General features: G+C 44.3%; 2 protein-coding genes across 3 annotated transcripts in view; one reads left to right on the plus strand and one right to left on the minus strand.

Annotated features, from left to right (window-relative positions):
- The first annotated feature begins 4,633 nt into the window (after positions 1-4,633).
- Positions 4,634-6,508, plus strand: atoh1c (atonal bHLH transcription factor 1c). Its single transcript, XM_033611300.2, has one exon. The coding sequence runs from the start codon at positions 5,105-5,107 to the stop codon at positions 5,759-5,761; it is 657 nt and encodes a 218-aa protein (XP_033467191.1). The 5' UTR covers positions 4,634-5,104; the 3' UTR covers positions 5,762-6,508.
- Positions 6,116-23,671, minus strand: part of waplb (WAPL cohesin release factor b) — a 40,552-nt gene continuing 22,996 nt past the window's right edge. Inside the window, exons 6-20 of one of the 2 annotated variants that reach the window (XM_033611299.2) lie at positions 23,475-23,570; positions 23,185-23,355; positions 22,841-22,977; positions 22,553-22,664; positions 21,798-22,049; positions 21,220-21,331; positions 21,019-21,116; positions 18,807-18,883; positions 14,553-14,686; positions 14,183-14,298; positions 13,776-13,949; positions 11,367-11,580; positions 11,149-11,237; positions 10,064-10,159; positions 6,116-9,725 (exon numbers count right to left, since the gene is read on the minus strand). In XM_033611299.2, the coding sequence (XP_033467190.1) occupies positions 9,660-9,725; positions 10,064-10,159; positions 11,149-11,237; positions 11,367-11,580; positions 13,776-13,949; positions 14,183-14,298; positions 14,553-14,686; positions 18,807-18,883; positions 21,019-21,116; positions 21,220-21,331; positions 21,798-22,049; positions 22,553-22,664; positions 22,841-22,977; positions 23,185-23,355; positions 23,475-23,570 (1,944 nt within the window). In that variant the 3' untranslated portion in view covers positions 6,116-9,659. Of the gene's footprint in view, positions 9,726-10,063; positions 10,160-11,148; positions 11,238-11,366; positions 11,581-13,775; positions 13,950-14,182; positions 14,299-14,552; positions 14,687-18,806; positions 18,884-21,018; positions 21,117-21,219; positions 21,332-21,797; positions 22,050-22,552; positions 22,665-22,840; positions 22,978-23,184; positions 23,356-23,438; positions 23,571-23,671 lie in introns of both variants that reach the window. The other variant, XM_033611298.2, reaches the window with a different exon arrangement.

Consider the following 23,671-nt stretch of genomic DNA (forward strand, 5'->3'; position numbering starts at 1 on the left):
CCGCTTTTGTTGCGACAAACACAGACAGAAATGTCCCAACCTGTTGTTAAAATTGCCAACATTAGTCGCAACTAACAATGCTGGAAATGCCCCAAACTGGTTAAACAAAATACACTACAAAATCATAGGAAATTGTCCCAAGCTGTAGTGAAAAAATACCTGCTGCTGTTGCTGCAAACACAGTTGGAAATGCCCCGAACTGGTTTTGTCAATGCAAATGGCTAGAAATGTCTCAAACTCTTGTTAAAAAAAACCCCTGCTTTTTTTACTCCAAACACAAAGGGAAATGTCCCAAACTCTCGTTAAAAATCACCTGCTTTTGTTGTACAGACAGACAGAAATGTCCCAACCTGTCAGTATAAGATACCCGCTTTTGATGCTATAAACACATCTGGAAATGCCCCAAACTGACGAAACAAAATACCAGTTTGTCACTACAAAAACAGAGGTAAGTGTCCCAAGCTGTAGAGAAAAAAATACCTGCTTTTGTTGCTACTAGCACAGTTGGAAATGCCCCGAACTGGTTTAAAAAATACCCACTTTTGTCGCTGCAAATCGCTAGAAATGTCCCAAACTCAAGTTAAAAAAAAAACACATGCTTTTTTCACTGCAAACACAAAGGGAAATGTCTTAAACTCTTTTTGACAAAAATACCTGCTTTTGAAGCGACAAACATGGCTGGAGATGTCCCAAACTCTTGTTAAAAATATCGTAACGAACAGTGCAAGAAAAATGTCCCCAACTCCTGTTAAAAAAACTGGATAAGCAGCTCGTACACATGTACAGTACAATGCCAACATTTTTTCCTGGGGATGGGGTTCTGATGAGATGCATCACACACTCTGTGATTAATCACAGTCCAGTTTTATGTGTTGGCATCAACTTTGAAAAAGACCACTGCTAAATTTTGCTTTGGTGAAGTTACCTCATAATTTCCAATAATAACAACAATTTGTTCCATGTACTGATGACAGAAGGGAAATCTATCTTGCTTTCATAATTATATGCAGTAATAACTTTTCTGTGGTTTGTAGAAATGCTCAATGCCAACATTTATTTTGCCGATTGGTTTACAGATTATCCATGAAAATAAACTTTTTATTTCATAGTTTCAGTGTTATGTGATCTGGTTTTTACGACTCTGTCCTGTTGGTGCATTTAAAGGCACTCAGACATCTGTGATTTCAGAGGTTAAACAGCCAAACTTCCACTGGTGTCCATTTATTTCTCTGTATACAACATTTCAAAGGCAAAGTTCACGAGTGCAATCATTTTCCCCAGAGCTCTTTTAAACCTTAGACTGTGTTTCGCTGACTTGTGGGCGCTGCATTGGCAGCTGAAAACAACACAAGTTCCACAGAATAAAGGCAGGAAAATATTCCGTATGATGAACTGACTGAATCTCCACACAGCAAAATGAAATCAGCTGAAACCAATGGCTGAACTGGGAGAGAGAAAAATCATCTACAACCATTTGTATTAAATTGGCTGAAACATGCAAACACACTTGTACGGTCACGAATAAGAGTTGAAAACCCATCACTGTGTTGCCTCAAACTAATCACCATGGTAACTGTTGGCACTGCACGTTCCTGTAAACTGTGGATACTTCACATTTCTTTGTATTCATGAAGCAGACACACTGAAACTTGTGTTATGACAACACTGCTGTAAACATGTGGTTATGTTTAGGCTCAACAACCAGTTGGTTATGGTTTGGAAAAGATCATATTTTGGCTCAAAATTTGGAGGAACAATCCCTGCTGGAAACCCTGCAGCGCCCTCCGGCACTGAAGAATGAAGCCAAAGCTAAAGTGCCAAAAGCTGCAGTTCCTCTAATGTCCACCTGAGGCTGGCTCCAAGAGCGAGTCAATCTTCACAGACCCCCATGTTAAAATTTTACTGCAGAAATAAACAGGTTTACAGCCTGGTACAAAAAACAGTTTTGGTCTTTAGAGCTAATTTATTTATTAATTTTATTTGAGCTTTGGCAGTGACTTCCGGCAACAGACAGCAACGAAAAAAAGCTATCCTGTCACGTCGGTATGATACATGGCCAGTCACTGTTCTTGTTTGACAGTGCCTGGCGGTGTCAGGGAGAAACATGGCGGGACAACAATGAAAGTTAAGGTGGCGGAAGTCCGAACAGGGCAGGTGGGTCCATGACCAAACTTGGACATGTGACAAGGTCAGAGTGAGGATGTGTTGTTTTGTACAGTCTTCCCAGGAAATGCAGCGCCAGGCGGCTAAAAAAAAAAAAAACGCTTGTTGACTAAACAGCTGAAAACAGTGATGAGTCGCTAAATTCCGGCAGGTCTTATTGTTTGTTGGTGCTGAACAGTGGTCTGCAGCCTCACATCATCCAACATCCCCTCCACCTGCTGATGACAAAATCAGCTCGTCTATTACGCCACTTTAGAAATGTTGATAAGATGCGTATGAAACATACAAATGTAATGTATCCATGGCAGCAATGTACTATTCCAACATTTTCCTCTGGCGGCTGTTTGCTTCACTGACTCAGTGGATGAAAGTGGTGAAAGACTAAAGGGTTTGATCGGCAGCCTGTGTTGTCGGCTGGCTCCAACGAGCCGTTTCATTGGGTTTAATAAAGCGGAGCATGTTAACAACTGAAGACAAACTTCTCCTAATCACTAACTGCTCCATTTTACTTTTATTTCTTCAAGCAGAAGTCAGTTTGTTCGTCAGCCAATCCATCCGTTTTAGTCAGACCAAAACAAACTCACACTGTCCTGCTGCCACAAACACTCACTATAATCTGCCGCTGAAAATAGTCCCAAACAAAGGCACTATATTTCCCCCCGTTAGTTTGATAAAATTTAAAGTGAGCAGCTGATTTAAGGTGAGCTCTTTTACAAGATTTATGTCTCCAGCTGGAAACAATAAACTTGGAGCTGAGAGACAACGACAGGTAGAAAGGGCTGAAAGACGTTAAACAGTCTGTTACAATAAAAAAATTAATTAAAGGTTTCCAACTTGATGGAGTTTGTAGAACATCGTAAACGCAGAAGAACAGACGGTGATCCGGTCAGAGGACCAAACACTTGTGTGGTGTCATCTGTATGGGCCTGTCATGGCGGTGTGAGGGTTTGATCTGCGACCCGTGTCCGTCCGCTGGCTGCAATGAGCCGTTTCATTGGGTTTAATAAAGCGGAGCGTGCCAACAACTGTCATGTGAGCCGTGAAGCCAAACCTCCCCACGTGCTCCAGATTGGAGATTAAAAAGAAACCAAGCCGCAGCCTCAGACAGCGAGGGTCCTGCTGGCCATAAGGAGTCTATTATGTTCCTGTGTGTCACGCAGCCATCTTTGTGCCAACCCGGTGCCATGCTGAGGCGTCTGTAAAGGCAGGGCCAGGCCTGGCAGAGTGCTGGCACACGGCGGTCAGGACACGCTGCTAAATCCCATTAGAGTTCGTCCAGAGGATACGAGGCTGCCAGTTACTGTCAGTCATCACCGGGCTTTAACCTCAGGGAGCCACAACGCTTTTAATTCACCCCAAAAAACAGGAATCACAGTGACGAGCTGATGAGCTGATGAGACAAATATCACAACCACACTGCAACCTGTGGAGGACACACAGGAAGTAGGGTCTGACACACTGACTGTAGGCCTGGAATCTGACTTTATTCATGAGGCACTTTTTAACAAAATTAAAAAGTGCTCTGGATGAGAAAAACTCTGCGATCCAAACACAGCAGGACTGTGATGAAGAGAAACAATGAAAGAAGAGAAGCAGGTCTGCAGCCAGGAAGTCGCCCAAATACTGCGTCCTCACAAACTGTGAGCAAAAACCAAACCAAACAAAATTCTGAGGTGGTGGTAAACCATAAATTAAAAGACTGTTGTTTTCTCTTTAGTTCTTTGGTTGTGATTTTAGAATTCTGTCACTTCCTAGTGACACTCTGATGTCATCAGTGTCAGCTGTACAGGTGCACTTCCTTCGTTTGACTCCTGCAAAGAGAAACAGGTCGACCGCAGAGAAGCTGTTGGTTTGTATACGTTTGTATAGTTAAATTATTCATGATTTTATTGGTCAAATTTAAACACTGAGCAGGGGCGTTTCCATTTGATTTGAGGACATCGGGGCCATCGCCCAGACCTCTGTAGGGGGATCCGCAGGGCTCCTTCCTTGGGACTCGATTCATTTAAATTGTGGCGATACATGACATCAGCAAACTTGGTTATTTCAGTTTTCACCTTCAGCCACAGCTGTGACGTTTAAAGACATATCGTTAAACACAGTTATCTGACATTTCCTCTGCGTTTATTTTATGTTGTGTTGCTTTGCTAGCGTCTTTAATAAAGCAAATTGAAGCTAAACATCGTACAGCTGTGGGCGGACCATAGCAACGTGTTTAACCCACTTAAAAAGATCAATATATATGTTTTATCTCACACACTAACTGGAGGCAGCAGCTTTCAGATAACAGCTTCAGTTCTCCGTCAGACATTGGAGAAAATATTCTAAATACAGTGTCCTCTGAAACTGATATGGATTTTTTTTAAGGTGGTTAAATAGTAACCTACTGAGGCAGTGCGCTCAGCAGTGTGCTCAGAGTGCAGATTTACTTGTTTTGTTGTGTCTGTAGTTTTTCAACATCTGTATTTTTAAGGCCTGTATACTTTCAAACATCTGCAACAACTTCAGAGCTGCATGAGACATATTTTTTCATCATGTTGTTCTTCGTCTCTTCAGTAAAACTGAGCGGAAGCTTTAATTTATTCTCCTTTAGTTTTTCCGTCAGACCACCTTCTCTGATGCTTCCTCGAATCTGTCCTTCCTTCCTCCCCTCCTTGGCCGTGCTGCTCCTTTGCTTGGCCGCCTCCATGTATCGGCCCACAGCAGCGCACTCAGACGCTTCTAATCCTCTTTTGATGAACTTGGTTAACGGACCTCCTGCGGCGGACTTTGGCTCTGTTCATTAGGCAGCACACGACCCTCTCCACGCCCCCGCAGCGCGCACTGCGCGTCCTCGCGGCTCCCGTCTCCATAAATTCAGCATCAAAGTGGAGAAAGTTGACCGTGTGTTACTTTGTTGACGGTGTTTGGAACAAGTTTGTTCCGGGAAAGAAGAGAAGTGATGCCGCCGAGTAAAAGTCTCTTCGCGCCTTTCATCTCAGTGGAGCCGGAGGGAGGAGTCGGCCCCGCGGCCCCGGCGGCTCTCCACGCCGACATCCAAGCTCTGCTGCAACGGAGCCGCGCGCAGGAGCGAGCGGGGTCAGAGCGCACCAGACGTGGCTGCGACCACCGAGACGCCCCGTGCGCCATCGTGGAGCTCCGGCTGGGCCCGAGCGGCGGCGCGCTGCACTATCTCCAGCCGGACAAGTGCGCTCTGGAGCGGGCGCAGAGACGGAGACGCCTCGCCGCCAACGCCCGGGAGAGGAGGAGGATGCTGGGGCTTAACGTCGCCTTCGACCGGCTGCGGAGCGTCATCCCCAACCTGGAGAGCGACAAGAAGCTCTCCAAATCTGAGACGCTCCAAATGGCGCAGATTTACATCGCCACCCTCAGCGAGCTGCTCCAGGAGGGCGCGTGCGGAGCTTCGGTGCTAACCCGCGCACCACGGGCCCCGGGGCCCGCTCCGCACTCACAGGGGACCACAGCGGCAGCAGGGGAGCCATCAGGGCCCATCAGGGACTGTCACACCGGGAGGAGCAGCGGAGGCCCGGCGCGCACAGACGAGAAGCAGAGGAATTATAATGAGGACATGTGGGAGAGAAACAGCGGGACCAAATGACTTTTATAAACTGAGTGAACTTTTAAAAATGAGACTTTTTTCTACAAGAATGTCACTGTTTGTTTTCTGTAGTGCATTTTTCATTATTTTCATTATTTACTGGCAAAGAGTTGTATCTGTCTGAGAAGTGCTGGACCTGTTGTTGAGTGAAAACATTTGTTTCTTGCAGCAGCACAGAGACCATGAATTTATGATGTTGTATTATTATTCAATAAGTCTTTTTCCCACTGTGACCAAACTGTCTGTAGCAGAGTTCCTCTGAAAGAAAAAAACCCTGCAGAAATGTTTTCTGATAATCTGACCAAAGTTCAGAAGATTTTGAGAAATGAGAGAAAAGACAGACGGAGCAGGGAGTACTGAAAGTAGCAATTTTTATTATTTTAAAATTATGTACAGGTAACCAAAGACATCAGTCTGCAAATTGGTACAAAGATCAAGTTTTCCTGCAGTTGGCTTGTTAAGAAGCTCTCTGTCTGTCTGTCTGTCCAAAACAACAACACGACTGACTGACGGGAGAAAAGGCTTTAGAAAATGAAAAATAGAGTCAGATTCAGAAAAGTAGAGTCTACCAGTCTAAATTTAAATTTAACCCACCCACCCCCACCCACGACCCCACCCCCCCAATTACCCATCAACCTCTCCTCCTACACGAGGAAATCAATCTATGTACAACAACTATGTACAAAAAGCTCTTCCATTCATTCTTCCAGACGTCTGTGAATAAAGCTCTTGTAAACTTAAAGAAAAGGAGTGTGAGGGTTAAACTGTGTGTGTGTGTGTGTGTGTGTGTGTGTGTGTGTGTGTGATGACCACAGAGAAACAGACAGATGCAAGTGAACGGGATGAACATGCACGATGACACAAACTTTTACAGCTGATGAAATATACAAGAAACTCATCTGTATTTAAACGAGAACACAATCATACGTGAATTTTCCAAATCAAAGAATCTGAATCCTGCCCACCTGGATTATCTTAGACAGAAACAAACTGAATGGTGACAGGCCGTCTGAGACTCTCCGGGGGAACACTTTTTTTTCTGCCCTGATGGACAAACACTTGAGAAAAGTTAACGGAACAAATTATCACTTTGACCTGAACACTTCGTTCTCGGGAGACAACTTTAAAAAAAAAAAAAAAAAATGTAACATTGTTTTTTCGCAAAAGCATCAAAAGCAGATCGTCCCTTTTGATTTTGTCAGACGCGGTCATCTTTGTTTTTTTTTAAATGATAAACTTATGTGTCAGGGATTATTTTTAAAGTTTTTCTTATTTAAATAAAGTCCCATTTTTGATATTCAACATCTCTTTAACGTCCTTCCTCTGCGTCTCACTCTCCCAGCTCGTCTTCATCACGACAAACGAGATGGAGAAAAAGCAAGCTGGTGTCACTTCCTCACACTGCAGCCTTTAAAAAGTGTTTAGAAGTTGTAACGAGTGACTTTATTAAAGGTTAATTAATCACCTGTTGATGTCTTGAGATTGAGTTATTAGCCATCCATCAATTTTACAGTTTACGTGTCATGTTAAACAGCTACAGGTGAGGAAAATCTGTAAACAACATAAGATGACACAAAAGCTCCTTTGACATTTCCTGTTCAAGGCGGGAGTGTCACGCTGTTATTCCGTCTCTGTGTTTAAGGTACGACTGTGGAACGGAGGGACAGAGTTGTCTCACTTCTGAGCCGGAATGGAGGTGGTGACAGCACCAAAATAATGTCTGTGCAAACCAGACAGCTGTCAAGATGGGCAGGTCAGGTATGACGTTTTGAAGCCGTGTAATGTGTGTGACCCACAGCGGGAGATTTAAAAAGTAGCAGTTAGCAGGTAACTCGAAGAAGAACAGCGGCCGAAAACGTCCACAAATAGTGAAAACAATGAGGTCCAGAGGCTCCTGATGTCGTCTGCAAGTCTGATCAAAGACTAAGATTTTATTTTTCTATATAAATAAACAACTTTTTACGCATTATTAAGAATTTGTTACAATTTACAAACCCCTAATAAATGCTGTGCCGTCAAACGATGGTTCATAAATATAAAAAAAAGAGCAAAAAAGGAAAAAATCGCCTCAAATCTTTTGACAAACAGCTGCTGCATTTTGCATCTCAGTCTCAGTCTGATATCTTTAATAAAGCGATCTAAAAACACTAAAAAACACAGGAAAGGGAGGTTTTGGAAAGGTTTTGAATTCCTCTGTTAGTCGCCATGTTGGACTGATCAGCGTGCAGAAATCCACCAGAAAGGAAACTAACTTCTACAGTTTTCACCCTCCCAGCAGCTGCACTCTGCTGAAATGCATCCTGGGAACAAGAACACAGGCTCAGGGAAATGTAAAACAGCACAGTGCAGAAAACTGCTTCCTGTAAATGAGTTGATTGGATCTGACAAAAGGATCAGAGGAGGATTTTTCCATAAAGACGACAAATCCTCAAGATTTAACGGCTGCAGCTGAAGTCTCTGCGGCTACAAACAACCCGAACAGGAAAGCATCAGCTTGATCTCTGAAAGCCTCTCCGCTGGTGGCTCACTTCAAACCACAGCAAGCAGCTCGTCTTCACCTCTCAGACCGGGGCATCGCCGCTGCCTTTGTGCTTTAATTGAAGTCTCTTCTGTGAGCGGCAAGCACGCACGCGGGCGGTAATTGAAAGGAGCTGAAGGAGGACAGGTTCTGGTCCGGAGGGCTCGGGTCCCGCCGAGACACAAAGCTTTGATGTCGAGCGAGAGGGCGATCGATTCTATGAAAGGAGAAAGTTTCTGCTTTTAGAGGGGGGTGGGGAGTCGTCCAAAGTTTCCAGAGAGTTTTAACAACCTCGAGGATCGTTCTGTTTGTCTCAGGTGTGCTGTTGTGCGCGCTCGGCATGCTGGGAAGAGCACCTGTTACGACAACGGCAACAAGAACAACAAGCGATTTAAAATCAGCTCGTCTGCTGCAGAGGTTGAAGAAAAGAGAACTTTTCTGGTTTTAGACTGACGGAAAACACCTAAAAACAGACCTGATGCAAACATTTACAGGCCATCCCGCCTTAAAATGCCACCTTAACTTCACAAAAGCTGCAATTCAGGGTCTGAACTCGCTATTTCTGTCCTCTTTGGCCAGAAAAGATCGATACTTTTGATTTCTCTGCCTCAAACCGCCTCCTTCCGACAGAGTCAAGAGGTCAGCGCAGCAAAAAGAGGAGAAGAAGAACACAGCGTGTGAAGCCATTATTTCGGTCAGTAGTTGTTTTTTTAACCACTTGAGTTGTTTTGGCAATTATGAGCTCCAGAGGCAGAGCGCAGGGCCGCCAGGCTTTGATGACAGGCTGCAGAAAATGGCTGCTCCACTCCAGTCTGTCACCAATCGATAGGAAGGTGGGCAGTTTTCACAGGATGAAGAGGGGTGGGGGGGGCAGGTGAGAAAAGACTAAAAACCAGATTTAAAAATGCCCGAAAAAACATCATTTGGTGCAGCTTTTATAAATAAAGGACGTGTGGAAAAAAATAAAATACTGCCTTGGATTGGACCTTTAATAAAAGCAAAATAAAATAAGTGTGTGTGTGACTGTGTGTGACTGTGTGTGTGTGTGTGTGTGTGTGTGTGTGTGTGTGTGTGTGTGGCAGGGGGGCATCCCTCATTAAGTCAGAATCAATTTAAGTTCATCTCAGGTCGATTTCAGGGAAAAAGACTCATCAGTCATCATGATGAAAACAAGGAGAGCACTTCTTTAACTGGAGGATGAGGGCGACGTCTGGTCACAACACAGAGAGGAAGATGATGATGATGAAGACGTGTGTATGTTAGAAGAAAATAACAAAGTGACGGTGATGATGATGGCGTTGATGAAAATGAAGGAGATGGTTGTGGTGTGTGTGTGTGTGTGTGTGTGTGTGTGTGTGTGAGAGTGAGACAGGCTTCTCTCTAGCAGTGCTCCAGATAGTCAATGATCCGGGAGATGGACTTCTGTCCTGTGGTGCCGACGTCACACTGCAGAAAGAGGAGAGGTCACTTCGTTAAAACGTCTGCGTACAACAATCGTATTCACACACACACACACACTTTTTCTTTATTGTTTTTCAGAGACCACTGGTCAGTCAAATCAATCACCGATACCTGTTACACCTGTTACCTGAAGTGAAGCCAGTGGGTGGGATTCCAGTCACCAAGCCAAAGCAAATCGTTTTCAGCTTTAATAAAAGCTTTAATTTATTTAAAGCGTCATTTTAGAAAACTTCCCCACAGTGACCCTCGATATAAACCACTGGAGGCAACATGGCGTCATAACTCATGGAATAACGTTAAGTATCATCAGAGCTGCGACTCACAGTGAGGTTCATGAAGTTGAGGAACTTTTTCAGCATTTCTGTCATGATGGAGAAATCTCCTTTGGGCAGGTTATCTCTCACAGTAGTCACATTCAACTGGTGGAGAGACAGAGACAGAGAGAGAGAGAGAGAGAGAGAGAGAGAGACAGAAAATATGATACACACAAAATTAAGAATAAAAAAATTGACATTACATTTAAAGAGATTGTGTTGTGCGTGTTATTTACAGCTAAACACTGATAATTATAAGTGCACACTGTGATCCTGCGCACGCCTCAGGTTCCATATGTACCGGTATGTATGTAATGCATGTTTATGCGTGCAGTGTATCCAGTGTGTGTAGAGGATTCAGTTGGATGAAGCGGATCAAACGGGCTTAAAAATATAATGAAGTATCATTAAACCAAAGAGCTCACTGGTTTCATTCTGTGGCAGCAGCACAATACATGGTTGCAGCAACGTGTGTGTGAGCAACAACTGCATCGCAGGATTTGCAATGTCACGGTTCTCATTTTCCATGACTGATGCTACCGGTCCCCTTTAAGACAGGTGACATGTGTCCGTGACGCAATCTACGGGAAGTGAGACTCTCCTGTGTGTGTTTTTGATTAGAAAAGTACCATAATCAGGCCCAGTGCCATGTAACTTCCGGGTCCAGTACAGCGTCTTTAAAAGGAGCCGTGTTCTGCGTTGGCTGCGCAGATGGAATAAAGCATCTGTTTAATACAACGTTTTCACTGCTTGTCTCTCGACTGTTGTTCACCGCAGAGTTGCTGAAGATCTTACCAGCTATGAGCCAGGCTGAAGCTGACTGTGTTGGCCTAAAGAAACCAGAGGCACCCCAACTACAATTCAGAACACCAGCTTTGATCTACAGGAGAAGTCTGTCTGATAAACAACCTAAAATTGAGGAGGGTACAAAACTGAGGCGCACTGTGAGGGTACAAAATATTAAACTCCTCCTGCTACTAGTTATTTTTCAGCTTCTATCACTATTATATTTATTTTCAGCTGCAGATGCACTCGGTGCATCGCTTCTATATCTGCCATCTCTGGTGTTGTGTGTGTGTGTGTGTGTCACTCACCGGGCTCCCCTGACACAGGCAGCCCAGCAGCAGTGCTGTGTAGGAGGCCACGATGCTGTCCTCCATGTGCTTCCCTGCGTGCTGCAGAGCTGAGGAGGAGGATGAGGAGGAGGAAGGAAGAACCATGTTCAGGTATCATGTTTTTTATTCATGAATTTAGACAAAAAAAAACAAAAAAACAACAACAACAACAACAACAAAAAACAGCGTGGCTTTACCTTTGTTGAGGTCCAGCTCCTCGTCCTCCTCGTCCTTCTCCTTCTTTTCATCCTCCTGTTTGTCGGTGTTGTTGTCGTTGGCGACCCACTGGATCTCCCCGCCCGTCTCCTGCCACTCCCCGCTCTGGTCCAGTGCAGGCTTCGGCGCCTCCTTGATGAGGTCATCTGTCTGCGCCTCAGCCAGGATGGCGGCCCGTTCCCGCTGGAGAAACAGCTGAGGACGACCAACACAAAGACGGATGTTAACAGTTAGCGAATCTGAATTCCTGTTTATGTTACTGTCTGGGTTTTTTCATTATATTCTGCTTTGATGGACTTGTTTGAAAGGTGCTTCACAAACACCTGACTTTACAGTTTAATATACTCAGTGAAATCTTTCAAGCAGCTGTGCCGGCTTAAAGTATAACTGCGGGAACCAGTTGCAAAGTAATCCCTGCAGGCAACCGAGCATCGTCACGTGCGTCCGCCAAAACTGTTTGTTTTTGTCACTGACAGGCTCAGGTTATTTTAAGAATCTGACAACATTATGGAAAGGATCCCTACAGAGATAGAGCTTTGTGTTAAAGCGTTAGATCCTTTTTGTTTGTTTTTCAGGGCTGTTTCTGGTTAAACAAAAAGGATCTTACTCTTTAACACAAAGCTCTATCTCTGTCGGGATCCTTTCATGATGTTGTCAAACACTTAGAATAACAATCTGAGCCTGTCAGTGACAAAAACAAACACGGTTAGCGGACGGACAGCAGTGGAATCTTTAAAAATTGATCTTTAAAAATTGTTGCTCCCATCAGTCACTTAGACAAAAAACAAGCGAAAGTTGAGTCCAGGTTAAAAATACTGAAGTTACTCTTTCACTTCAACATTTAATGTGTTTAAAGTCATTTCTTGATGCTTGAAGTCAGAGCTGACTCCATCTTTTTTTACTCTTAGAAAAGACTGAAGAAGTCACATCCTGTCTGTGTATCTGTTCCTGACTATTTTGCTTTTACGAGAAATCATCTCCACCTCTCCTCTCTGGTGTCTTGTTACTGTCTGTATGTCATCAGGCTGCTGCTGCTGCTGACTCCTCTGTTGACCTCGCTGGAACACCATCAGCCAAATCCGATTACACGAGATGATTCGATTTAAATGAAGCTTTAATGGTGCTCATGGGAAACGGAGCCGCCACAGCAGTACAGAGCAAAACACTGACGAGACGAATCGTGAGCACCCAGAATAACACCACTATTAATTTACAGTCTAACATGTAAATGATGCTTTCACTGATCCGATGCTGCTTGTGTGGATAGATGTCTTCAGGGCTGTGAAATTAAACTCACCTCCATAATTTTGGGGTGGAGGCAGACAGATATCACAGAACCAAACCTACAGTAACTAGATATTACATTACTGAAAACTACAACAGCTGGTTCACTGGTCATTCCCTGCTCTACCCGAAGAAGGACTAATGTGATAAGTAAATGAATGGATTACGCCATCAACTGAACATTAGGAGCTCAACTTATCTGATAATTGCTGACTTGTTAAGTCATCTATGAAGCACAAAGACCAAACATTCCTGTTTTCTCGCTTCTCAAATGTTAAGTTTGCTGTTTCTTTCTGTGTTTTCAACGACTATTCTGACAAAAATTGCAAATCCATGTCACATAAAAGTAGCAGTGAGTGTCTTCAGTTTTTATGTCCCTAAACTGGGGAAGTCGCTGCCGCTGGATATGAGAATGGAGGGCTCTCAGTATCTTTATGTTTCAGACATTTTCATGGACAAAATTTCAGATTTTTTCCCCAGATTTTTCAAGGACCCACAATAAAATGTCCAGAAATGCAGAATAATTTAAAGTGGGAGGATTGGAGGTATGGAAACTTTGGGAGTCATGATCCGAACATTCAATCACACTGTCAAAATGTAATTTTTCACTTACTACATATATAATTCAAACTCAAAGATTCAAACTCTTTTCAGACAGAAGAAGAAGAAACGTACGTGATGGTGACAACTGTTGTCACATATTGGTGCACAGCAGAGCTACGTTACGTTAACAGCTACAGAATTTGCCACTGTGTCACATTACAGGGACAGTTATCCAAAGAAGATTACTGTAACTGAAGGATGTCAAACATTAACTGTTAGTCTGGTAACAACTCAGAAAATGTCGGTGTACAGGTTAATTTTACTGCTCTTCAGTTTACCATCATATATTTAAAATGTTGCGAGGGTATCTGGGTGTGAATAAATGGATAGCGCCAAAGCCTAAGCAGTGCTGCTAGCTAGCTAACATAAGCTCCAACCCAACCTGGGTGGTGCGCAGTACAGAGCGGCCCAGGCTAATGTTACTAACCAGTGGAGGCTGGGCAAGCAAAGCCAAAAAGATATTTACATGACAAAACACACACACACGCTGAGCTGGAGCGTACCTGTACAAGAGCAGCGATAGCGCTCAGCGGGCCGCTGCTGGTGATGTCCTGGTGCTGAGGGTTCAGCAGGACGGTGGAGTCGCAGGGACCCTGACCTCCCTCCATCTCCATCTCCATCAGACAGTACTTGTTCCTGGCACTGTACTCCACCAGGTTGATCAGCAGGCCCAGACCCTGAACGCCACACACACACACAGTCAGAGTTATTCATGTAACACAGCGTCAACCTCACTAACAGTGTGACGAAGGGTTCGTCCTTCTGTAACAGTTAGTGTTTCACAGATTCTGAGCACCTTTGGCTGACGGACAGCGTCAAAGTTTTAAATTATACACCCCTTCATCCTCCAGCAGGAACTTTGAGGACACATATTGTTATTCCTATGCGTGTGTGAGTGTGTGAGACTCACCAGTACCCGGATGTCGAACCGCTGCTCTTGTGGAAGATACTGAGGTACTTTGAGAACACAGTTCAGAGCTGTCATTATTAAATCCTCCTGCTCTCCGGTCTTCGTACTGCCCCACTCTGCACACACACACACACACACACATTAACACAATAACACACACAGGTTAACACAGAGAGATATATACTGTAATCAATCACAGGTCAGCTGTTTGTAATAATTCAATGACTCCCACTAAATCAATTTATCAACCTTTTAGTTTCCAGTTAAACTCCTGTAAACATGTTTATGTGCCAACAACCAGCTGCAGTAAAGTGTGTTTTTAATCTGTGTGTGTGTGTGCGTGTGTGTGTGCGTGTGCGTGTTTGCTAACCGTTGTCGTGCGTCAGGTTGAGCAGGACGCCTATAATGGCCCTCATACAGTCCTCCACTGCTTTCCCTACAGCTGCGTCTGAGTTCAGCTCCCTGCTGTAACGCTGGATCATCTCCTCACACCTCCTCAACGCCCTGAGAGACAGATGTACAGAGAGAGACAGACGGACAGATAGGAAAAATAGGAAAACAGTTAAAAACAGCATTCTGTACTAAAATCTAAAACATGGATGCTTCACACACAGAAGACCTATACAATCAGCACAGTTTCAAGATTAATGTCACCAATTCAGTATCTGACCAAAGGCCTGCGTCGATCTCAACTCGACTCTCCTCTTTCCTTTTCTACTCCATCATAAAACAGAGCAGCATTCAGAGAAACACACACACACGCATACACACAGGCCGGCTGCAGCAGCAGAAGTGGGGGTGAAACAGGTCAGCCGCCTGATGTAAATAACTAGATTAAATCTAATGACAGCGGTGACTGAACAGAAAGCAGAAGCAGAGTCTGAACACCAGGACGGAGTGAGAGGAAGGAAATAAAGAAAAGACAAAGAGAAAAGAAAAAGAAAAGAGGGTTATCACTATAGAACTGAATGTGTCCTATGGAGGGCGACAGTAAGACAGGATGGGACAAAGTGACAGTTAAGAGATGACGGATATGAAAACAGGAGACACATTCTAGGTATGATGTCATTTTTCACTTGCAGAAAATGTAGACCAGACGCTGAAACAGTCACGGTCCAGCTGTGGAGCCCAGACGTCAGAGCTTGGGCCACAGAGCTCAGACTGCAGAGCTCCGGGACACGGCGCATCCTGTGTGAACAGCCCGACTGGTTAACATGGACGCCAAGAGGAAACGGGCAGCACTGCATGGACAATCTGTGTGCTTCATGGTGCTTCTGCATCCACTGTGCACCAGGAGTACGGCCTGAGTTGCAAAAACACCAGAGCTTTGTGTGTCAAGAAAAGTTTTTGTTCCTGCTCGGACGCAGATGAGGACAGTCACTGAGCAATAGGACTTTTGTGTGTGCAAGTGTTTGCTGCCTAAAAGGCTGGTTTGGGGGATTATTGAATTAGTCCTGCGGACAGCTGAAACACTCCGAGAGGCAGAGGGGTGAGGTTGGGTTGAAACAATGAGTGCAGCGGGTAGAGTGACAAAGACGAGGACACAGAGGAGGGAGACGGATCAGTGATGAAAGAGGAGGGAAAGCGTAAATGATAGGAGGAAGACTTGGAGTCAACTCAAGCAAAGGTTACATGTATACACTCTGTGTGTGTGTGTGTGTGTGTGTGTGTAGAGTTTAGGTGGCAGTGCTCTCTCGTTCACCCCGGGGATTTGGGGTTAATTGAGTTAACAGCGAGGACAGCTGAACGCTCAGACTGAGGCCTGTGTCACCCTCTGAAACAGCAGCTCTTTGTTGACCCACTTAGCCTTCACCCCCCCCCCCCCCCCCCCCACCCCCGTAGGGGACGAAGGTCCGGTCACACACAGGGTGAAGGAGGAGGAGTGAGAAGGTAAAGACAGATTCTGTATTTATGAGGCCGATAATCATATTTGAGATATTTTAGTTTTTAACAGAAAACACATTAACGACAAAATCTGTATGAGACAGAATTTCTTTAAGTTGTTCCTCATCAGCTGACACACAGGCGCCTCTCAAAAAATTTGAATATGGTGGAAAAAGTTTAATATTCCTTGTTAGTTATTTTACATAAAGTGAAAACTATATATATGCTAGACTCACACAATCCTGAGAAGAGCTCACATCAGCTAATTAACTCAAAACAAAGGTTTCCTGAGCCTTTAATCTCTGTTTGGTTCTGTACACACAACCACAATCATGGGGAGGACCGCTGACTTCACAGATGCCCAGGAGACACTCACTGACACCCTCCTTGAGAATGGTAAGCCGCAGAAAGATGACTGGATGGAAAAAGTGTGCACAAGCAACAGGGATGACCCCAGCCTTGAGAGGATTGTCAAGCAAAGCCGATACAAGAACTTGGGGAGCTTCACAAGGAGCGGAGGCTGGAGTCAGTGTCCAGGAAGTGGGCTACAAGTGTCAGACAACTCCTGAACCAGAGACAACACCAGAAGCATCTTACCTGGGGTAAGGCGAAACAGAACTGGACTGTTGCTCAGAGGTCCAAAGTCCTCTTTTCACATGAAAGTAAATGTTGCATTTCATTTCATGCCATGTGGTGTTGGTCCACTGTGTTTTATCAAGTCCAAAGTCAACACAGCAGTCTACCAGGAGATCTATGGAGATGCTGGTCTGGTATTACTGTGCTTGATTGGCCAGCCACTCACCTGACCCCAGAGACAATCGATGGGGTCAAAAGGAAGATGAGACACCAGACCTAACATTACAGATGAGCTTAAGGCTGCTGTCAAAGCCAAGATTTCGATCACCTACTAGCCGAGACAAAAATAACAACATGTGCTGGAAACACTCGACTTCAGAAACAACGAAAAAGAAGGAGAACAAGCAACTCCCTCTCTCCCCCCCCTCTCTCTTTGTCTCTCTGCTGATGGAGGGGTCACAGTCAGAGGTCAGAGCTCTGACTGACAGGATGTCATGACCAGGAAATTGAACAACAAAACCCTGGTAATGCCACACATAATAACCATCAGGCATACTGAGTCAGACTGGTGCAAACACACACAAACACACGCACACACACACTACACAGAATTATAAAGACACACAGTCATACAGTCGAGTTGTACAGTTGAGTCAATCTGAGTTTCTGAAGGGTTCTGATGTGTTCTGCATCTTTGTATGTGTACATTTTCATACTGAAGTATTTAAAGTATTCTGTGTGTCCTCGAGAATAATCTTAAAGTTGAGATGAAATGAAAAATGCCATGTCATTACTGGATACAACACGAGCGAATGTCAACGACTAAATCAGTTCGACTGCGCTGTTTTCTATTGGACTGTCCTAACTGCCAAGTGACGAGATGGATTTCTATATTTAACAGATTCAGTGTGGACAGAGAGCACCTGATGTAACACAGTCTGAGCGTCAGACAGATACAGTTAGGACACGGTGTCAGACGACATTCCCGGCCATACTGTGCACCTATTTAACGTTATATGCCAAAAACTTTTAGGCCCTCACTGTTATGACACCACCAGTTTTACACAATCAAATTAAATTCGTCCCAACACTTTATCCAGCACTGGACAGTGCGAGTGTTTCACTCACATTTGCGACTAAAAATAGGTGTGTGCGAACTGTAAAAAATATTTAGGGGCACATGTGCGCAAAAAAAAAAATCAGCCGAAGCAGCCTATATTTCTGTCAATAAAAAATATGATAATCTAACCGCAAATGTTGGAGGAACTCCAGCCGCCTTCCCTCTTCCCTCTTCCCCGTGTGACACGGTTATGGGCGGTTTTCCAAGCCACTGTTGGCACAATGAATATAAGTCCCACTGTCGGCAGCGTGGAAATAAGTCAAAGTGTGGAGGAGACGGACCGGGTTAAGCGGCGGACCTCCGGGGAAGCCTGCTCCGTTCTCCCCGCAGTTAGGGACCGTTCGCTACGGTATTGCTGTTGGGCAGCGTGGAAATAAGTCCTGCAGAGTTTCAGAGGACCTGGAGAAGGTTTTAGGATAGTAATAACATTATATAAGATAATCATATTGCAAAGATAATATATATAAGATAATAACATTAAAGACAAAACTAAATTGCAATACTTTTTCAAAACTTGATGATTTTACCTTTCTGTACATTTTGTATACAAATTCATTAAATAATTTTGCTTGTAAATGTCTGTTTGCATCACGTTTATTATGGAAAACACATTATTTGATCAATTTACATTGAACCCCTAAAGTTCTTTGTGCGCTCCTTACTTTTTCAACTTAGGAGCACATGTGCTCCTTGGGAAAAAAGTTAGCGTCAAGCCCTGCTTTATCCCATCCGCCAGTTTCACTCTGAAACACGTCACAATACTGACGCCAGGTACTCTGGAAACACTGTTTCATCTGAACTTTGAAGACACCTTTTAACCATCAGTGGACACTAAACTTCTCCAGTGAAAAGACACGACAAGATGATGAAGAGTATGGTGATGAAAAGTTATTCAGTATTCCAGCAGTGTTGTGTTGATCATATCCGTCAATACAAAGTCATGCTGGATCCTGTCTGACTGGAGTCACACACTTTCATGTTCAACACTTTCAGACACACAGTGACACAGAGCGTGTGTTTGTTTGTGTGTGCGTGCGTGCTCACTTTGCAGAAGAAACGATGAGTGATGAGTCTTTGTAGGCGATCAGGTAGCTCTGGTTCTCGGGGTTGTGGACCGTCACCTGCACGTACACAAACACAAACACAAACACAATGACTTTCTTCCTCAGAAAGCAGGTTTTGTTCCACGTTTGTGGCATTTTGTACGTTGGTTTTTGCAGATGGTTTGGGTCTAAGGTTACGTCACGTTCACACTGGATGTGGAGGCGCCCTAATCAATGTCACTGTCCTATGAACTCTCCTGGACATTCACACCACCAGTGTATTTCCCTGCACTGGTGTTGTTTTAACCACATGTAGAGTTCTGTTCCCATCTGCTTGTGTGTGTGAGTGTCTGCTCATCTCTATGTTTAGACACAACTGACAAATTTGGGGAATATGGAAGCATGTGGTGCATATTTTATCATTTCTAATAATCAAATTATTTCTGCCCTATATTATTTGTCTTTTATATTGTTCATTCGAGATTATCAGTGTGTCTTATTAGTGTGTCCTCTTCCCAGATTTGCTCGTGGCTCAAGTGAAAAATAGACAAGATGCCGAAACTATTGCTGCACATCGGGAGCCTGCTGTGAGGCTCTGCGTCCAGCGTTACAAGAATTTGTGTTGTTTAGTGCTACAACTAACACTTATGTTTGTATGTTATGTATGTCACTGATTAGTAAGCTATTCTCCAACTACTGCTAAATTGAGAAAAGCTTCCTTCAATGTCCTAGAGCCTTAAGCGACTTCATCCAATGTCTCAAATATACTAAACTGCTATAACGTAAAACCACAGAAAGCGGCAAATCCTCACACGTGACTGATTATCAGAATAGTTGCCAATTATGTTTTTGTCAATCAAAGAATCAACTAACTGACTTTTTGTTGCAGCTCCGGAGTTGTTTGTGACAGTGGATCCTTAGAGATCGAAAAAATTGCACCTGCCTTCAAACAAACCTGCGATTCATCAACGTGAACCTGAAAATAATTTTTAAAAAAAATGACAGACCTGTACCTGAACCGACCCAGCTGGAGCAGAGACCTGAACTACCAAGCGGGATATTGGAGTTAGTGAGGAAACTTCAGGGTTAATAACTCTCAGTTTTCAGTACAACGAAGCAAATTCTCTTTTTACCGGGATAAATCACCATGGCAACTGATGCTGAACAGCTAACCTGAGTGTCGGATCACAGGACCTCTGACCAATCAGATCACTGAAGAAAAAAAATGTCTCAGGTAAAAAAGAGGAGTCTGTATGCTGTTCTAGGTCAGGAGAATCATTTCATTGTTCCAGGGCTTTATTTCCATGGGTTTAAAACAGAGCTTCTAACAAACCAAGATGATTTTAGCAGAATTTGAAATTCTGCAAACTTTATTTTAGTCAGCAGTGACAGTGTTGCTACTTTTATTTTTGGGGCTTTTTGCCTTCATTTGATATGACAGCTACAGCTTGAAAGGGGGAGAGAGAGAGAGAGAGAGAGAGAGGAAATGAGACGTAGCAAGGGGCCGTGGGTTGGAATTGAAACCGCGGCTGCTGCAGCAAGGACCCAGCTTTTAAACATGGGGCGCCTGCTCTATCAGGTGAGCTAGTGGGTACCCAAAAAGATTTTTAGGCTCCCTTTATTTAAATGCAACATTTTAGTAGGATAGATCTCATTAGTCATTAATTACTTTTCCAGCCAGCCTTTACTCCAGAAACAGTCTGGTGTTACTTTAAAGTGTTTATGTGACATATTCAGAGGAGTTTCATCATCATCCAACTACACAGCAAAAAAAAAACCTCTATACTAATGCCACACAGAGCTCAGTGATACCTACAGGTAATTTAAGTCTCGGCCGACGATAAATTTTTGGATAGTATTCTCAATGTTTGTACATTTTCCAGAGTACTGTTTACATCCCACACCACTGACGTTTTACTGTCTCACAGACACTTTTGATACTCTTTCAGCTCATATGATATGAAGTACTTCATTCACGGTTCTGATGATGTGGCCTGGCCATTAACAACCAAGTCAAACCAGATAATAAAAAGATATCCTGGGTAAGGTGAACTGGCTTCGTAGCACAGGCCTCTGAACAGTCCCAGAGGAAACAGGATGCAATTCCAAAACATAAACAAGGTTTTCCACACGCTTCATTTCACACTTCCAACTGTAACTCATCCTTTGTGCAAAGAGAGGGCTTCTGGGTTGGTGGTCCATGCGGCACTTACACTCTCCAGCACCCGTAAACACCTCTCAGCTCCCCACAGAGACGACATCATCTTCTCCTTCTCATCCTCCTGGTTTAGGTTATCAACACACTCCTTCACTGTGGAGGGAGGAAGACGGAGAGGGAGTCAGAATCAGAAACCAGGCGCATCGGCATCAATATTTATTCTGAGTCCATAGAAATCAATAAAAATATTGTCAACCTTTATCTACTATGTGATCCAGTCCTCCCAGTAGCCGCAGCTCCTCTTTGAACCAGTCTCCCGCTCGCTTTGAAGTCAGAGACAGTAACGTCTCCATGGCTAGATGACCCGTCTACAGGGAGAGAGGAGGGACAAAAGAGGTCAGCTTCAATCTATTAACATGTCACATCTCAGTCTTTGATGTTGTGCACATTCCAGTGACTGTGTGATGACACCGCTGCAGTGCATTCTGGGTTGGTTTCTAGAAGCTGAATATATTTTCTCAGATTTCAGACTGATGGTATGAAATGACGGCTCTGCAGCACCTTCCCTCTTTGACTGTAAGACACTGACACCAAACCCTGATATTTACTGTAGATGTTTTACATCATAAACGATCTTCAGCTGCTCGAAATATCTTGACATGTGTGGGTGGCTGTGAGTCAACCTGACTGAGGGATATCATTAGTCAGAGGTTTCAGTGGAGAGCTCTAAATGCTGTTTCAGTTCTGCAGGAAACTCTGAGTGAAATGGAACCAGAGTGATGCAGATTGACACAGAACTCAAACCCCGTGTCAGTCACAGGATGTGCTCAGTACCGTTATGTTCTGCAGGTCCAGGTGCTTGTTGTGCACGGTGTCGCAGAGCTTCCTGATCTTCTCCTTCATCTTGGCGATTTCTCGGGCACTGAACTGAGCCGTGGGGTCTGTCCCCGTCCCGGCCCCGCCCCCCTGGTCCTGGTCCAGCTCCAGCAGCCGGATCATCAGGTCCAGACACGATCGGTCCAGATCCATGTTCAGCCGGTCTCTACTGAGGATGTACATCAGTGATGCCGTACACAGAGCCAGATTCTGCAGAACAGGACGACATCGTTACAGAAATCCACTTCAGACATTTCTCACGGCTGTGTCACTCACACACATGCTGAACTTCTACAGCTTTGTGACAACGGGCAGTATCGAGGTCGGCAAAATGATCAATGTCATGTCCATATACCAAACAATAGGGCGATAATGTAAATATTGAGACAGGCCTAGTGACCACAGACAGCATATTAATTCCTTCAAACTCCCATCATCACCTGGGGCGGAATTTTACCGATCTATAATCTATTTTTAAGTCTAATGACACTGCGCAACAACTTGACAGGGACCAGTCGCCTCTCCAGTTTTGGGGACTTCAATCCATTCAGTAGGAGAAGGTTAATTGCAGCAGTCATGACTGATAAAATAATAAATAAATAATCAAAAATAACCGTAATACTTCCACGATATCTGCTCATTACTGTATCTCATTCCATCTGTAGCAAAGTGAACTGTGTGTGTTTGGTTCATGTGTACTGACAGATCCTTACCGGGTGCTGTGGGGCGTCGTTGAGCGTTTTAAAGACCTGAGCCACCTTCCCTCTGGCCCTGAGGTGCATCCTGAAGCCGGGCATGGCACAGCGTGTAGCCAGGCTGATCACACTGCAGGAACACACACACACACACACGACATCAGCAAATTTTGGAAAGAATATAACCTTTTATGCTACTTTAGAGAGGCGGTCTAACTCAGCTGAATGCGTAAAAGTAAAAATGTAATGAGCCAAGCGTAGACCACAGCAGCAGTGCACGGGGAGGGTGTGCCGGTGGGATCTTACCTGAGGCAGCGTGTGTTGAGAGGTTGTCCACTCTTCAGACCAGTAGCCAGATACTCAAAGTCATCAGTGAACTCCTGGTTCTCTCCAAACTCCACCACGTCATTGAAGTGCTTCACATGCTGGACGACTGTATACAGCTGGAAAACACAGGGACGGGGGAATGAGTGAAAAAATACCTTTTTTAAAAACTCCCTTTCCTCTTATTTTAACACTAGTTAATAGAGTGACAGGGATGTGGGAGAGGGAGGACTATACAGGCTATTCTACAGTAACTCTGCAGGCTGAAAGAAAGTTTATTAAGTGGAATGAATAAAACTGCTGTCAAGTTAAACATTCCCGTGTACCTCCTTGTGCTCTTTGCGGCATTTGAGTGCAGTGACGGCATCCTGGTAGAGATCTGTGGGCAGGGTGACACACTTGGTGACCTTGGGGGGAGGGGGAGGAGCTTTGAAAACGCTGTCGTCTTTCTGAGCGTCAGGGGACTCCTTACTGGATCCTCCTGCTGAGACCGGCGCCTGGTCAAATGGAGGAGGGTTGATGTGAAATGGGTTTAGACACAGGGCTGCACATGGAACGTAAATACTTTTTTGGTACTGACCAAAGTCATCTGTGACACCAAGTTCTGAGAACTTACAGCAGCTGCCTGTGATCGTGAGAAGAAAGATGGAGGGGGCTCCTCTTCACTCTCCAACGTCCAATGTCTGGCGTTGTACACAGCTTTGGTGGGAGACTGTAACATGAGCATAAAAGCCAGATGTATCATCAGTAAGACAGGAGGTACACATGTACAAATGTCTCGAGAAGACTGAAACACAACAACATGTTTTAACT

The sequence above is a fragment of the Epinephelus lanceolatus genome, chromosome 21 (assembly GCF_041903045.1).
Source record: "Epinephelus lanceolatus isolate andai-2023 chromosome 21, ASM4190304v1, whole genome shotgun sequence".
Classification (NCBI taxonomy): Eukaryota; Metazoa; Chordata; class Actinopteri; order Perciformes; family Serranidae; genus Epinephelus; species Epinephelus lanceolatus.

What these genes read in the sequence shown, in the direction of transcription:
- atoh1c (XM_033611300.2), top strand. Translation starts at nt 5,105, where the DNA reads ATGCCGCCGAGTAAAAGTCTCTTCGCGCCTTTCATCTCAGTGGAGCCG.